This window comes from Euprymna scolopes, chromosome 2, assembly GCF_053919585.1.
Source record: "Euprymna scolopes isolate OS-2025 chromosome 2, ASM5391958v1, whole genome shotgun sequence".
NCBI classification, from domain to species: domain Eukaryota; kingdom Metazoa; phylum Mollusca; class Cephalopoda; order Sepiida; family Sepiolidae; genus Euprymna; species Euprymna scolopes.
This window is the reverse complement of record NC_136483.1, coordinates 100787484-100804161: the sequence shown is the minus strand read 5'-3', so window position 1 is coordinate 100804161 and position 16678 is coordinate 100787484. Positions and strand designations below refer to the sequence as shown.

General features: G+C 34.5%; 1 protein-coding gene across 1 annotated transcript in view; it reads right to left on the bottom strand.

The window, feature by feature from the left end:
* Window positions 1–1025: 1025 nt before the first annotated feature.
* LOC145293344 (sperm-associated antigen 16 protein-like) overlaps window positions 1026–16678 on the bottom strand; it is an 80539-nt gene continuing 64886 nt past the window's right edge. Inside the window, exons 15-17 of the mRNA XM_080139988.1 lie at window positions 8457–8583; window positions 5512–5576; window positions 1026–2537 (exon numbers count right to left, since the gene is read on the bottom strand). Of these exons, the coding sequence (XP_079996114.1) occupies window positions 2427–2537; window positions 5512–5576; window positions 8457–8583 (303 nt within the window). The 3' untranslated portion in view covers window positions 1026–2426. The remainder of the gene's footprint in view (window positions 2538–5511; window positions 5577–8456; window positions 8584–16678) is intronic.

Here is a 16678-nt window from a genome sequence, read left to right as displayed (position 1 = left end):
TGTGGCGTGTTTGCTCAGTTGGTAGAGTACTCGCCTAGCATGCAAGAGGCTCGGGTTTCAAATCTCGAATTCGGATGTATCTAACTGATGAGCTTAAATGAGGGCGAAACTCGAGTCTTGGACTTCTGGTTTGTTGGCTGTCATAGCTCTGTTGAACTGCGACGTTGTCTGGCTGTGGAAATAATCATATATATATGTATATATATATATACATTGAGGTGTTCTCTCAGTCTCTCAACATAAAGAAAAAAAATTTCTTTCAGTCGTCTGCACAGAAATCTCATCTGCACATCTATTCGTGACTACTCTGCATCGAAGTCCGTGCACACAGCAAGGAGTCACATGTCTTTGACACTCACTCTGACGACTGGCGTTCATCTTTTTATACACTTCCTGTTTTGCCATATTGTCATAACTCATGTGATCTCTTCCCCGGTCGTCATGTATATTTTGATGCGCTCTCCATCGTCTTATTTTTTCTCTCGTCTTCTTGTCAGCAAGTCTGCTTTCCATATCTCTTTCTTTTTCACTCTTTTACACACACACACACACACACACACACACACACACACACACACACACACACACACACACACACACATTTTTTTAATAAGCCATTAATATCTATAGCCTATGTTATCTGTTACTATGTAGAGAATAGATTGCTTAAGAATTAATGTAATTCTTTTATAGTTCATTATCTATATGTATATATAGTTGTTTGCCTTATAACATGTTGAGATTTTGACTTTGTAACCTTGTTATGGTCAATTTTTTTCTTAAGCATTTCTTTATTATTGTCTTTTCCTCTTTTTATTACTATCTCGTATGTACTTATTATAAAATAGCATACAAAATGGTGACTGTGTAGTCGTTATTAATGCAGAGAAATAGAATATCAAACATTTCAATTCTTTTGTGATATTTATTTTTTTTTAGTTCAAGTTGGTGCTGTGACCAGGATTGATGCAGGTATTTTTTCAGTAGCAAACAACAATAATTTTCTGGCAAAACAAAGAACAAGATCTATGAAACATTTTTATTTACCATAAACAGACAAATACATTGATTACTTGATGCTTTTTTACTATCAAGGCACCATAAAAAATCAACAATATTTTTGGGGAGTAGATTGGGATTCCAACTGGCATCAGCTTTTAGAATATCTGTGTATTTTGATTACAAACAAGTAGTTTTTTTATATCAATTTAAAATGTTACTGAATACATGATAGTTTTATAAGCATTATCCATGTTATATATCTTTGTATTAAACTACAGTAACACAAAAGGTTCATTATTTTGAAATCTGGATGCTTTGTAAATCTTTCATTCGATGCCTAAGGAATATAATACTAGGGTCTTTTTGGATTTGGGAAATTATAATGTTTGAAATGAGCAATTTTTTTCTTCTTTGGAGGGTCACGACTTATCAAGGCCCAGAAGCCACTCTAGTATAAGAGTTAAGTGTTAGATGGTGAGACAACAAAGTCAATCATGATGGAACTTGGATAGGAATTTATTCACATTAGATTTGAAGACAATGATGTTGTAGTCAACCAAGAAGCAGACCCATGGTATTACGTTCCACAGACGGACAGTTCTAGGAAAGAAACTCTGCTTATGGAATTTTCGTTTAGTTTTAGGCACAGATAGAAAGTGAGGGAAATTATTGGCAGGTGTTGCAACTAGGCGAGTATTTGTTGCAAACGTTTTACAGGAAGAAACCACAGAGGGGACAACGGTGCAAACTTTAGAATAGTCTATTTAATAAAAATTTTAAAATGTTCAAAAAAACAAATAAAATAAATTATTATTTATGATATTTTTCTCATTTCCAAAACTACATAGTTTACAAAAATTACCTAAATTGCAAAAGTTAAAAAAAATGGCACTTTTTCCAAGATTACATAATTTACAAAAGTATATAATTTTCAAAATTATACTATTCAAATTGATATAATTTTGAAAATTGCATAATTACTAAAATTATATAATTTTCGAAATTACATAGCTTCCAAAATTATATAGTTTTCAAAATTATATAATTTCACAAATTACATAATTTCCAAAATTAGAGAACTTCAAACAATAAGGTTTTTGAAGCACTAAAATGTCTAAGCATTGGAGCTGCTGTAGACAAATACAGACACAAACAAAATGGCTGACTCTATAACATTATCATATATTAAGAACAATTAAAAAAAAATACTTGTTTGTTATTAAAATACCCCAAGATTAAAATGAAATTACGACTATTAGAATACTAACCTCAAAAATCAAACCATTAAACAAATATGTTGATCATTTTTAATTAATCTATTTTTTGAATCATGACGCGATGATGGTAAAGTAATATTCATTTGTGTATCATCAAATTAACATCTCAATTGTCTTGAGTGTTTTTTATTATGCTTTTCAAATATTTCAGTTCCATATTCTCATGGTGTAGTCACTTCCTCCTGATGCCAAGAACTGTCCAAGATGGTCAAATGCCATACATTGCACGGCATTTTCATGGCCAATCAGAGAGGTTAGCTGTTCAAAAAGAAAAAAATAGATAGATCAGCAAAAAAATAATGGTTCACCAGTAAATCAATTTAATTTATTTATGTAGCAAGATTGCGTGTGGGTTTGTAAAATAATGTTTAAATCGGTATTTTATGCAAAAGATTAGAGTAAGCATAAAAGGGGGAAATTCCATGAGAAGGTAAAAATTAGAATTAGGGTTACGTGTCAGAATATTTCACCCGAAACAGGAAATCACCTACCATTATCTAACGCGATGAAGCTTTGGTTGTTTTTTCTTTATGACATATCAACCTTTTTCGGGTTATTTAATGCTGAATCAAGTAATTTTGGGAAAAGATTTTATGCTTAAAGTTCTTTATATCTTCAAATATTTATTAATGATGTTTAGTTTGGTTGTTTTGTTTTACGGCATATCAACCCTTTTCAGGTTCAATCATTTCGGCAAAAGTTTTTATGTTCTTTATATCTTTAAATATTTATTCGTGGTGTTTAGTTTGATTGTTTTGTAGAGAAAAATGGTTGTTTTTTTTTGTTTTGGCTTTGCAGAACATGATTGAGTGTTGCAAAGGGGAATGAAAAAAATAATATCAATGTTTGGTACATTTTAGGTCAGGAAGCTGGTATCTTCAGACAGCCTACTCTAGTAGCACCAGAACAAATAAAGTGTGAACAGTGACAAGATTCTTCTTGTTTGTCCATCGTTATCCAATGATGACGATCTTTTTCTTGTGAGTCTGCTGATGTTTAAATAGTTCAATCTTGGACCCACAGGTACTGTTATGTACACAGGCATATGAGCACATGGGAATGCAGCAGCAGAAGTGAAGGATGGCTGGCTTGTGAAGAGATTAGCAACAGCAGCAGCGGTAGCCAAAATATGCACATACGCAAATTAGGAAGTGTATGCGAGAAGAAAAAGGAAAAAAAAATCTTTTAATGCATCAATTGGGTGTCAAAAAGAATGTACGTGTGACGTTGAAGACAAGAATGGGCTGGCTGGGCCCAGCATGTGGTCGAAAGAAAGAGAAACACATTCCAGGCTAAAATGGACAGGTGGCAGCGAGTGGTGCCAAAAGTAACGGAAATAAAAAAGTTTTGTTAATGCCAACGTGGATTTTATTTATTTATTTATTTATTTCCAGTTTTATTTTTATGAATTACTAAAGTAAAGTTTTATTTTTATGAATTACTAAAGTAAAGTTATATTTTTGTGAATTATTAAAGTTTTATTTTTATGAATTAGTAAAGTAAAGTTTTATTTTATGAACTACTACAGTAAAGTTTTATTTTATGAATTGCTACTGTAAAGTTTTAAAAGCTTTATTTTTATGAATTACAAGTAAGTAAAGTGTAGGGCCACGTTACAGTATAGTCACAGATCCGGCATATGAAGGTGGTGCCGAGTGGAGCAGAGATGGCCTGGCGAGCACACCTCTTTGCACACATTGCGGGGGCCATAGAAAAAAAAAATAAAGTAAAAGTTAAATATTGTGTGCAAAAATTTTACATCAAAACTTCTATCTTTCCTCTCTCTCTGTCTCTCTTTCTCTCTCTCTTTCTATATATATATATATATATATATATATATATATATATATATATATATATATATATATATATATATATATATATATATATTTAAATAAGAGGGTGGTCACCAACAGTGTGTATTTTTTAACATTATTTTATTATTCCGTGTTTTGGTTTTACATCGAAAATTATGTTTAGATCATTGTAATAATGTTTTTAAATCATTGAAATCGTTTCAAACGTTCTGTGAAGCGCCCTCTTCAGAAAGTATTTAAAATATTTAGAATATATACAAGATGTGTTAAAAATGTAAAAGAACATTTTCGTAGTTCATTTGAAATGTTTTCGAGAGGTGGTAATTCTACTTTTCATTCATATGTTGAATTTTTATTACTGGTTCGTTGGGCTGGACTGTGGTCACGATTTCAATGATTTAAAAACATTATTTTGTAATAATGTTTTTATAATTTTCGATGAAAAACCAAACACGGAAAAATAAAATAATGTTAAAAATACACATTGTTGGTGACCACCCCCTTATTTAAATATACATCTTTCTCTCGTTGAAATTTCTTAACACATTTTATATATATATATATATATATATATATATATATATATATATATATAATTTTTTTTTAAATATAATTATCCACCAAAAAAAAATAAAAAATAATATATATGCCGCTCCCCATTAAGGGGGTACCAGATTGGTCAATGGGAAAATTATTCCCAACAAGCATTTAGGTAAAAATGCGCTTTCGTATAAATACTTGAATTCATTCAAGAAAGTATCGCTAACAAAAACAAATAAAAACATCTATATATATATATATATATATATATATATATATATATATATATATATATATATATATCCTTCCACTATTTCCTTCTCCATTCACCCCCTCTTGCCAACCCACTCTTTCTCCTTTACCCAGCCCAATTCCTCTCTCTTGAGCAAACGAAATAAGACTAATACTAGGTTTGTTTGAAATAACATCCAGGTGTTTTATTAATTATTTACATATTTATTTACAGTGATTACTACTACAAAATAACATCAAAGATGTGTGTACGTCTTGTTAACATTAAATGATATAAATTGCTATTTGACTATCAAGTGATGAGTCTTTTTATTTTTTAATTGTAGATATTATATATCCTTGCTGCTAAAAAAAGGGAATACAAACTTTGTGGGTATTTGTTGTGTATTTTTCAAGTTTTAGCTTAACATACAAACAGACACTTGTCCTATATGTAATAAATCACATGGGTGGCATTTTCCAGAGGTTCACGCAGTGATTTTGGTTTTAACTTCTTGCTCTTATTAAAACCAAAAAAAAAAAAAAACAGAATATTAAGAACACATCCTGGAATGGGTATTCCATCTAGTTTATATACAATCCCCCCCCCCCCCATTTTTTAAAATTTGATTTGTTTAACTTACCTGTCCTGTTGCAATATCATACATTTTTATTGTGTGATCGTCGCAGGCCATTGCAAGAACTGAACCTGGAAACAAACAGATATAATTACAAATGAATACTATTTTATTAAAACAAAAATGGTGACGATAAGGGAAAGGGGCAGATAACCCTATTACACTAACCGCTTTTGCTGGCTCATAATTGCTTCTTAACAAAGTTCACCAGTTTATATACTCGAAATATTTCGTTTCTGAACTTTTGAGATGAGGATTGGTTATTCATATCATTTGTATTCTTTGGACTAATGTTCTCATCTTGAGTGTTATTTTCACAATGTCTTGGTCGATGTAACCTCCATCGGAGGTTACATCGACTGAAACGCTGTAAAAATGACGCTCAAGATGAGAATGGTAGTGCAAAGAATCCAAATAATACAAATAAACATTTCATTCATGAAGCAAACTCTTTCTTATATCTTACTAGCCTAGCGACCGGGTGTTTGGAGGTGTGTGTTAAGCAAAAAACAAAAAAAAAACAAAGTGGTAGTAGGCAAGCAGGCAGGCTCGAACCCGTACCGTGAAGGAGGAAAATAATGTGAAAAAAATGTGATGTCTTTGCTGTTGCACCATCGCCAAACCGGAAGTGACGTAGGTTTAAATTAAGGCTAGTACATCGAAAAGAGAGGATGACTTTCGAAAATATCAGTGAAAAAAGCGACCCCCTCCTTGTACAAAAGTGCACAGTTGAGGGTGAAGGAATTAATGTTTTTGGCCAATTGTTCGATATTTGTCGTCCGAAGGGTTGAGCTTCAAAACGATATCAATCTCATGAAAATCCGTCGCCTACGTCGAAAGTTTTTTTGCGAGGCAGGCATACATACATACATACATACATACATTTAAACAGACAGGTGAGATTTATATTATAGATTATAGATATGTAAACGTTAACATTGTGGTAATACTGATACAAATTTATTTATCATTTAGATGTGACTGTATAGAAAGGAAAAGAATGAAGAAATCCTTGCTATTTTAGAAATGCATTTGTTGTATGAAAATCAAGCAAATCATTGGATTTAAAGATAATAGCAAACAATAATTAAATATTTTTTTGAAAACCAATATGCAAATGAGTTAACTTACGGCTGACACTACACTCTATAACAGCTGCGAAAGGAAAACAAATGAACACATATCCAAGGCAATGGCGGAAACCCTAGAGGAAGATCTCCAGTCTGTAGTGGAATGGAGACAAAAACGTTCAATGCTGCCAAGACTAAGCTCGTTTTCTTTAATAATTACAAGAAACCTTCTCAACCACCAATAGCTATAGTTAAAAATACATTACCTGAAAGTACTTCGTTCAAACTCTTCGGCTTAACGTTCACAGGAACATGAGTTGGAACAAATACGTTGAGGGAATTGCCAGACTGTTGTGAGGAAGGTGGGCTCTCTCAACTGTGCTAGAAAGTTACTTACGCCGGAAAGTACCATACACCTCTACAAGGCCACCATTCGCCCATGTATGTGGTATTGTTGTCTTATTTGGGCTGGTGCATCTGTTACTAGTCTCTCACTCCTGGACAGGGTTCAAAAGAGAGTCCTCAACCTGATAGGTCCTGAACTGTCATCTAAGCTTCAACCTCTGTCCCATCGATGAAATGGTGCACCCCTCTGCCTGTTTTACAAGTATTTTAATGGTGAATGTTCTAATGAACTACAAGCCCTTGCACTCCTTCGACGTAAATACCCTCAACAAACCCGACAAGCAGCAAAGTCCCACCCCTACACAATAGAGATCCCCCAGATGTCAGAAAGCCTTCTACTCTAATAGTTTCTTCACCAGAAGTGCTAGACTTTTGAATTCCCTTCCAGATTCCTGCCTCCCCAACTGTACTGACATGCAGAAGTTCAAGTGTAATGTAAACAGACATCTTACTGCTCAACTCCCTACATAGTATCCCTGCAACTTATGTCTCAGATAGTAGTCCCCTACATCAAAGTGGCACTGTGCCTTGTTTTTGGGTGAAAATGTAATAAAAACTAAAAAAAAAAAAATAGTGTAGTATAATAATTCTCCAAGTTCCAAATATCAAGTTTTCTCAGTTGGTCATTTATTACTTTTCAAAAGATATCCATTACAATATTGTTTCGTATTGCAACTAACAAATCGTAACTGGTAACTGAGAAGGAACGGCATCTGATGAGTATGTGACTAAATATGCAGCAATAACATAATTTTGTAGACTTGTTAGTCACAATACGAAACAATATTGTAATGGATACCTTTTGAAAAGTAATAAATAACTGAGTAAACTTGATATTTGCAACTTGGAGAATTATTATACTACACTTTATATGCTCTGAAACTCGATGAAAAGGAATTTATTGAGCTTGGACTTTTTTCTAGATTTACAAATTTTATATAAAAAATATCTTTTTCATTATAAAAAAGTTTATGAGAATGATTTTTTTAACCCATTACGATTAGTACATACAAACCGAGTACGTTTCAAATATGATGATTGCAACGTTTTCTCAGACGAGTGCCACTCCCTCAGACACTTAAAGTCCATGAGCCATTGTTGAGATGGTCTTTTCTCTGTTGGTGAAAACGTGTGTTCCAGCATCCTGAGGAGTTCTAGGAGGTCAACCATACCAGGCTTTGCCTTCTAGCAGTTTGAAAAGAGATTAGTTTATTGCTAATCGCCTGAGGCGCCCTTACCAAGGAATGCCAATAGGGTTGCCCAGCCACTTTTTGCGGGCGAGAGTACTCTTCCTCTACAGTGCTGGCTTTTTGAATCCCACTATCCCACTCTTGTGTCACATCCTTTCGTCGTGAGAGGGACACTAACATCAAGTTTTTGCGATAGGATCAAGGTGTAGTGTACGTTCTGCCTTACTATTTACTTATAACTTTGTTTGAGTAAATATGACATTTTCTTTTTGAGAGAAGCACTTACTTGTTGGGTCAAAAGAGACTTTGTTCACAGAGAAATTGCCGACTTCAAAGCTGAACATTGTGGCCACTTTGCGTGTGTCCCATATCTTGACCGTACCCAAGGCGTCACAAGAGGCAACAGTGTCACCCTGAGGAAATAAGACAAAAATAAAATGACACGTTCATGCTTCTGAAACAGCAAAAGGTTAAAGAATTTTTTTAAACTTTGGTTTCTTCCTGAGATTCTTATGGATGGCTCTGCTCTCCATGAGAAATCGACTCTAAAATTTCTTCCTCATCAAATCTTTCTTGGAGTTTATATATTAAATCCATTGCTCTTTCTGCTTCTCGTAAAAATCACTTCTCTCTATCACTCTAAATACTTCCTCACGACCGAGGCTATTCTCTATCTCTACAAATCTATTATCAGACCATGTGTGGAGCACTGTTGTCGTTTTTGAGATGGTGAATTTTGTGTCACATTTGAAGGTCCTTGATAAATTGCAAAATGTATCTGTAATTTGATTAGCCCCACACTTCCTTCTTCATTGCAACCTCTCTTTCTCTCTCACAGACGTGATGTTGCTAGTCTCAGTCTTTTCTAGAAATACTATTATGGCATGTGCTTCTCAGAATTGTCTGATCAATTCCATGCTTCCTTTGTTCCAGCTTGTTTGACTCGTTGGTCTTCATCAACTCGCTGTTTTAATACCTAATTGTAATACAGCTTCCTATTCCAGTAGCTTCTGTCCAAGGACTGCAAGGTTGTGGAACTCTCTTCCTGCTCACTGTTTTTCCTTATACGTTTTCAAGACTAAGGCTTCTCCTGCCTTTGCAATAATCAGCTTTCGTTCTGGTTAAATCTTTACATTAAGTAGCTTCATGGTTTGTCTAGAGCGATTTCTATATACAAAAAAAAAAAAAAAAGTTTATGTAAGCAGCTGGAAGATGCCGAAGCGATTATCCAATCAGCTGTCAAGAGATGACAAGTTTTAATAAAAACGTGGAATTCATTGATTAAGAAACATTTTCTAAACCAAAAATGATTTTCAACATGCTATGTCAGCTTGAACCCCCTCCACTTTTCACCATGTTAAGATGGGGTTTCTAAATAGAAAGCCATTCTTAAGAGAGAGTAGGAGTGGAACGCTGCATTTTTAGTCCGTCAGTTTTGCTTCAGCCTTTTCTGGTTGCTTATGTAACCTGTCAGAAGATGCCAACGCGACGTTACTGGAAATTGGGTTGTAAACTGTATAACTACCAAAACTTCATTCGGGAGGGGGGGGTTACTATCGTTTTCATACTGATCCACAGAGAACAAATTGTTGAGCTTTGTCCTCCTCTTTGTCCTTGAGGATATAAAAAACATGTGTCCTTTTGCCTTCAGTTTAAAATTATGTTCTTACTCCATTTTATTTGCCTGTTTTGAAGTTACTTAATGCTGAAACACAATACCTAAAGCAAAGGATTCATTGTGGCGTAGTACACACATTGTCCATGTGACGTAGTACACATATTGTCTCTGTGATGTAGTACACATATTCTCTATGTGACGTAGTACACACATTGTGACTATGTAACGTAGTACACACATTGTCTATGTGACGTAGTACACATATTGTCTCTGTGATGTAGTACACATATTCTCTATGTGACGTAGTACACACATTGTGACTATGTGACGTAGTACACACATGCTAATATGTAAACACTCACAAACCAACACGATGTAGCAGAGTACGTTGCAAGGAACAGAAAACAAGTAATAACTCACTTTTTTTTCTGTTGTAACTAGTGATGGAACGATTCAATATTTTTTCCTGATTCCGATACAATTACCGATTCCGATTCTTTATAAATCTCTGAATATCTAAATATAGAGTTGTTACTTTTTTCTCGATTATCGTAAAAAAAAAACACATGTTAACTGAGCAGATGTTTTCTCAAACTAAAACACACACTTGTGGGTGGAAGATTTCAGATTTTATTTTTACTGTTAGTTTAAAAATCGATATTTATTATACATACATACATACATACATATTTTACATTTATTGCCAGCAGTGAAAAACAAAAAATAAAATAATCGTTTTTTTTTTGCACCGGAAAACAGGTATAAATTTTTCCAATTCCGATAACCTTCAAAGTTTCAATTTTTCCTAGTCCCGATTCCGATTAATCGTCTTAACACTAGTTGTAACAATATATATATATATATATATATATATATATATATATATATATATATATATATATATAAATCATAAGTATATATATATAAATCAGAGTCCATTTTCTGTAGGCTGTTTTTTAACCCAATCAACACGGGTACTTTTGCCAGTATATATATATATATATATATATATATATATATATATATATATATATATATATATATATATATATACTAGCAAAAGTACCCGTGGTGATTGGGTTCAAAAACAGCCTACAGAAAATGGACTCTGATTTATGAAAGTATGATAGGTTATGAAAAGGAAGGGCTGTAAATTTGGGTTGAATTTGGGGGTATCAACGCCAAAGCAAAATATGATGAAAGTAAAAATAAAATAGATAAACCCCATAATTTATTATACCATACCTGTTCACACTGAAACACTTATCACAATATTCTATGGATCTATATTAAAAAACCTTGTTAAACTTTGTGACATATTTCCATTCTATGGAGGTCAGGTGCGAACGAACACCCTATAATTTTATTATACCATATTTCTTCAAACTGAAACATAATTATCAAAGTATACTTACGCAGATAGATATGAAAAGTCTTTATTAAAGTTTGTGCCCATTTCCATTCTATGGAGGTCAGGCGCGAACGCAGACCCCAGAATTTTATTATACCATTCCTATTTAAGTTAAAACATACTTATCAAAGTATTCTTATGTACATCTATATCAAAAACACTTGTAAACGTTTTTTTTTTAATTTTTAAATTTTTTATTTCCATACTTTGTGGACCAGGCGCGAACGCAGACCGCACAATTTTAATGAACCACGGTTCTGCCAGATCAAACATACCCATTCCTGTGTCTCGATACATCTTCTATCATTATATGTAATCAGTTTTTTTAAATAGTCAACCATATAGGAGCCTATTCGTGACCACACACACACACACACACACACACACACACACACACACACACACACACACACATTCAGCTTTATATATATATATATATATATATATATATATATATATATATATATATATATATGCAGCAAAAATGTTTGTGTGTGCGTCCACACATCAGATTTCAGGATTTGATCTAGCAAAAAAAATCAATGACGTATTTGTAGCAAGGACATATTTGTTGCACATGTTTTTATATATTTTGATAATTTTGGAGGGTGATAAAAGGCTATTGTTTGAAAATTAAAATATTCCTGATTTTTGTATGAAATTTAGTATTAAACAGCAATTATTAAATATTTCTTTGACATATTTTAGAGTGTTGTGAAGGTTCATAAAAGCTCCTACCCGCCCCCACTATTTTAAAATTCAAATATTTTCGATTTGCTGGAAATTTGAAACATCGCTATTAGACACCAATTTGTATACATTCCTAAACTCTTAGTTTCTTTGAAATATTTTAAATGGTTTAGAGGATGCATACAGGGAAACCTCTTCATTAAATATATTTTTTTTAATAAAAATTTTCCGTAATGATAAAAAGAAACCCAATTTTAATGAAAAAAAAAAATAGTAATTTATCTCAGGCAATGACAGATATCCCTGCTATCACAATTATCATCACCATTAGGATTAAAGAATGAGTAATTTTTTTCTAAATTTTAGATATTATACATCCGGAACAACATAGATCATGAACATAAAACTTTGTGTGAATTTGTTTTTGACATTTTTGCCATGCATACATACATACATACATACATGATGATTGATTGTAAGGTCTTGTCAGACGAGTGCCACTCCCTCAGATACTTAAAGTCCATGAGCCCAAAAATGACTTCCATCGCCACAGGATCATTTTAATAGACAAATGCCTGAGGGAGTATCTATACACAGGTGATGTTACAGAGTCTTAGCTTTGTACGACATCTAAGTCTCTTCCTCGGTTCAAAATGTTGAGATCCAGCAACAAGCAAGAGCAAGATAGCCAGCAACAAGTTAAACTGCAGACCAGCTTAATGCGGGTACTGGTCTCCCGCTTTATGGGTTTTTAAATCAGAGATTTGCTTCTCCTTGAAAGGTTGCCTTCACCACGGCTTACAGGAGCCCTCTCCACCCCAGCACACACATACATACACACAAACACACACGGTGCTAGTTGGCTGTTTACCCCGAAAAAGGGTTCATTCGCCCTTGGGAAGGTCTTGTTTTTAATCCTTCAGGGAGACTAGCCACCCTCCTCACCAATCAAGTCTGGTGGGGGAACCAGTTTAGTCACCGGTGACCCGACCATGACATACATACATACATACATCTTCTTCTTGCTCGTCCGTTGAAATCGACGATGACCAAGGTATCAATCAATTCGGCGTCAGGGGTTTATGGGTCCTGAGATGGCTGATGAGGCCAATCCGTGCTTGGCAGACTCTTCCACACTCTGGACACGTGAAGGCGGTATCGGCAGGCTGTGAACCGGCAGCTCTCTCCTTCCTCCTCTTGCGCTTCTGCTGGTCGTGTGTCATGCGTTGATTCTCTGCCCTGTCGGCTCCTAGGCTGATGACGCAACGCCAGGCCGAACGTTTAGCAGCGCGACTCTCCCAAGACTGGGGGCTGATGTCAAAGTCTTTTAGGGACGTTCTCAGACATACATACATACATACATATATACATACATAATACATGCATTCATACATAATACATGCATTTATGCATACATAATACGTACATACATAATGCATACATGCATAATATATACATATAAGTGTTAATCGTAATTGAAATCGGGAATAGGAAAAATCGGAACTTTTTGAGGTATCGAAAAAATTGGTGCCTATTTTCCGATGCCAAAACGATTCTTTTAATTGTCTTCATTTTATTTGATTTTGATTAAAACAAAATCTTCTATTGATGGTAATAATGATAAAATAATAAATATTTCTTGATTTTAAGCTAGCAGTAAAACTAAAATCATCCGCACAGGTGGATTTTTACATCTGACAAAATATATGACAGATTTAACATGTGTTTTTACGATAATCAGGAAAAATAAAAACTCTATAGTTAAATATTTAGAGATATGTAAAGAATCGGAATCGGTAATTGTATTGGAATCGAGAATTTAGTATGGAATCAGTAATTGTATTGGAATCGGGAAAAATATTGGAATCGTCCCATCACTAATGATGATTGCAACGTCTTGTCAGACGAGTGCCACTCCCTCAGACATTTAAAATCCATGAGCCCAAATGCCTGAGGGAGTATCTATACAAAGACGATGTTACAGAGTCTTAGCTTTGTACGACAGCTAAGTCTCTCTCTCGGTTCAAAATGTTGAGATCCAGCAACAAGCAAGAGCAAGATAGCCAGCAACAAATTAAACTGCAGACCAGCTTAATGCGGGTACTGGTCTCCCGCTTTATGGTTTTTTAAATCAGAGATTTGCTTCTCCTAGAAAGGTTGCCTTCCCCACGGCTTACGGGAGCCCTCTCCACCCCAAAAAATCACTAATACATACATACATACATACATACATACATATATACGTATACACAGACAACTGCTCTTTATATAAAAGATTCTGAGTTGGTATAATCTTTCAAATACGTAAACAATCTAAAATTCCGAAATATGGGGTATTTTACATTTATGTTAAATAACCAAATGAATTTATATCCCCCATATCGTCCTGTTCAGTTGTCCTGAACCGTTAGTCCTTTCTTTGATAGGATAAGGTATAGTCTAATTTGGTTGTAGGAAATACATTACCTGCTCCTTCTGAGGAATACTGCTGAGTCTGTTTATAGGTATTTCTGTACTTTTTCAAAGTGGCTCCTCGAGGGAGTCGGATTTGAACTCCAAACTTAAACTGATTATTTGACCTTTTGGGTAGGAGTTAAATGTGGTATCTATTCTGATGCTGTTTTTGATCTTTTTTTGTCTTTGGTCACCAAGATCAACCAAGATCAGTCTTTCTAAACTGAAGCAATTTTAATTTTTTTTCTAATCCAAAGTGCCCTTTTTGGGGGGAAGCTAGAATTTCTCGACATTACAAACTAACCTTGTGTCTAACTCTGCCCTCGTGGTGAGGTAAGTATATAAGAACTGCATATCTAATCTTGCTGCAATGGGGAACAGGTAATTTCATGTCCATTTCATGATGTCATATACCATTTTGGGATTATTCCGTTCTGAAACACAATATCTGATATGAAATATACGATAAATTGAAAACAAGTTGTTGATCTGGTAATTTTCATAAATTCTGGCATAATTCTATTCTAGTAACTTCTTCCAAAAAACAAACTGCAAGCTTATGGAACTTTCTTCCTGTTGATTGTTTTCCTCCTTTTTCAAGACCAAAGTCGATACAATAGACATTTCCTGTCTTTGCGGTAATCATCTTTAATTTTTTTTTCAGCTCTTTACATTAAGTGGCTTTATACATCGTTTGGAGCGTTTTTTTTTTATGAAAGAAAAAAATAATTGCTATGTTCCTCAGAGTTGAGAGGAATTGTGAGTTCATGCTTCATATCTTTGGTAAATATAGCATTCATGTGTAAATGAGCAGAGTAGTTTCAAAAGGATTCAAACTTGATATCCCATGGTCCGTGACTGTATCCATTAAGCCAATCATATAATCCGTCTTTTAATTTTTTGAAAAAGGCTGAAGTCAGGAATCAAAGGATGCATATCTGGTCGTGTTTACATGCTTGAACGTTATGGTGATTATGGTTCAAAAGAGGAAGAAAACTTATCTCTGAAGTGAGATTTTTCAAAAGTTTGGAGAGAGAGAGAGAGAGAGAGAGAGAGAGAGAGAGAGAGAGAGAGAGAGAAGGAGATGCAGTGACAGAGAGAAAACAGACAGACAGACAGACAGACAGGCAGACAGAGACGTTGAGATCACCATTATTTTTAGTAGGGGTTACTGCTTAGACATCCATCCTTCTGGCTCGTTGCATGTGAAGAAATTGGGTTAAAAAGTTTTGGTTAAAAGGGCAAACACTTCTTCCTGTACTATTTAAATTAATTTTAATCAAGCAATTCCATCAACACAAAGAATGAGCAGGAAAGAGTTATGAACAACGGAAATGCAAAATAGGTTAAGCCTGGAGACATCTGGTACTATAGAAAATGGAATTGAGTTCAGGAGCTTCATCTTATGTCTTGGGACACATTGTAGAATCACTCCTCTCTCCACTCAATCGATCTCTTTCAAAGCAAAGACTTTGCTGGTGTGGCCATGCTGCAACCCAAAAGAATTCATCAACGAAGCAATAGTTAGGTTAGCAAAGACACCCAGGAGGCCACGTGAAGACGTGTTGCGTTATTGAATGTCTATATAATTTTCTAGTTTGCTCTTTTCGAATGCTTGCGAAATTATATATACCTGACAATTCTTTTGTTGTTGTTCTCAAAATCAACACTAACGAATTTTGTCAACATATTAGTTTATTTACAATTCACTGATGGTGATTGACATGAGAGAGACGGTAAAGAAAAACTGTGTTTAGCAATAAGGGTTGTGTGTGTGTGTGTGTGTGTGTGTGTGTGTGTGTGTGTGTGTGTGTGTGTGTGTGTGTGTGTGAGGGGACATCAGAATTTGTCACTCATGCTCGACAACTCCAGCGCTCCTTTCTTTTCCTCTCCTTTCGTTTACTTGTCCTATAAAGACATCAACCAACATTCCTTAAATCGTAAATATTTAAAATATTTAATTGTTCTTCTTGATTTTGCATTTTACAATTCTAACTCCCCGACCTGAAATGTAAACCTTTCTTTGTTTTCAGTGATAGTTACAATTCAGGTCATTTTTATAGAACACAAGACTGTAGCTCAAAGTCCATCTGGAATGTGTGCGTGTATGCACACCTCTGATTTTATCAGTGTCACCCTGGCTCAATATCGAACATACACCATCAAAGAAGACGTCGGATCTAACTCCAGTTCACTATGGTGTTCACCGCTAGTCTCAAACTGGCTGCCCATCACTATCTCAGCTGCTATGAACCATCATGCATGGTCTGCGTTCATCTGGGATGCGGTGTGTTCTATGAAAAAAGCTGGCTCAACCCATTTCTATGAAAAAAGC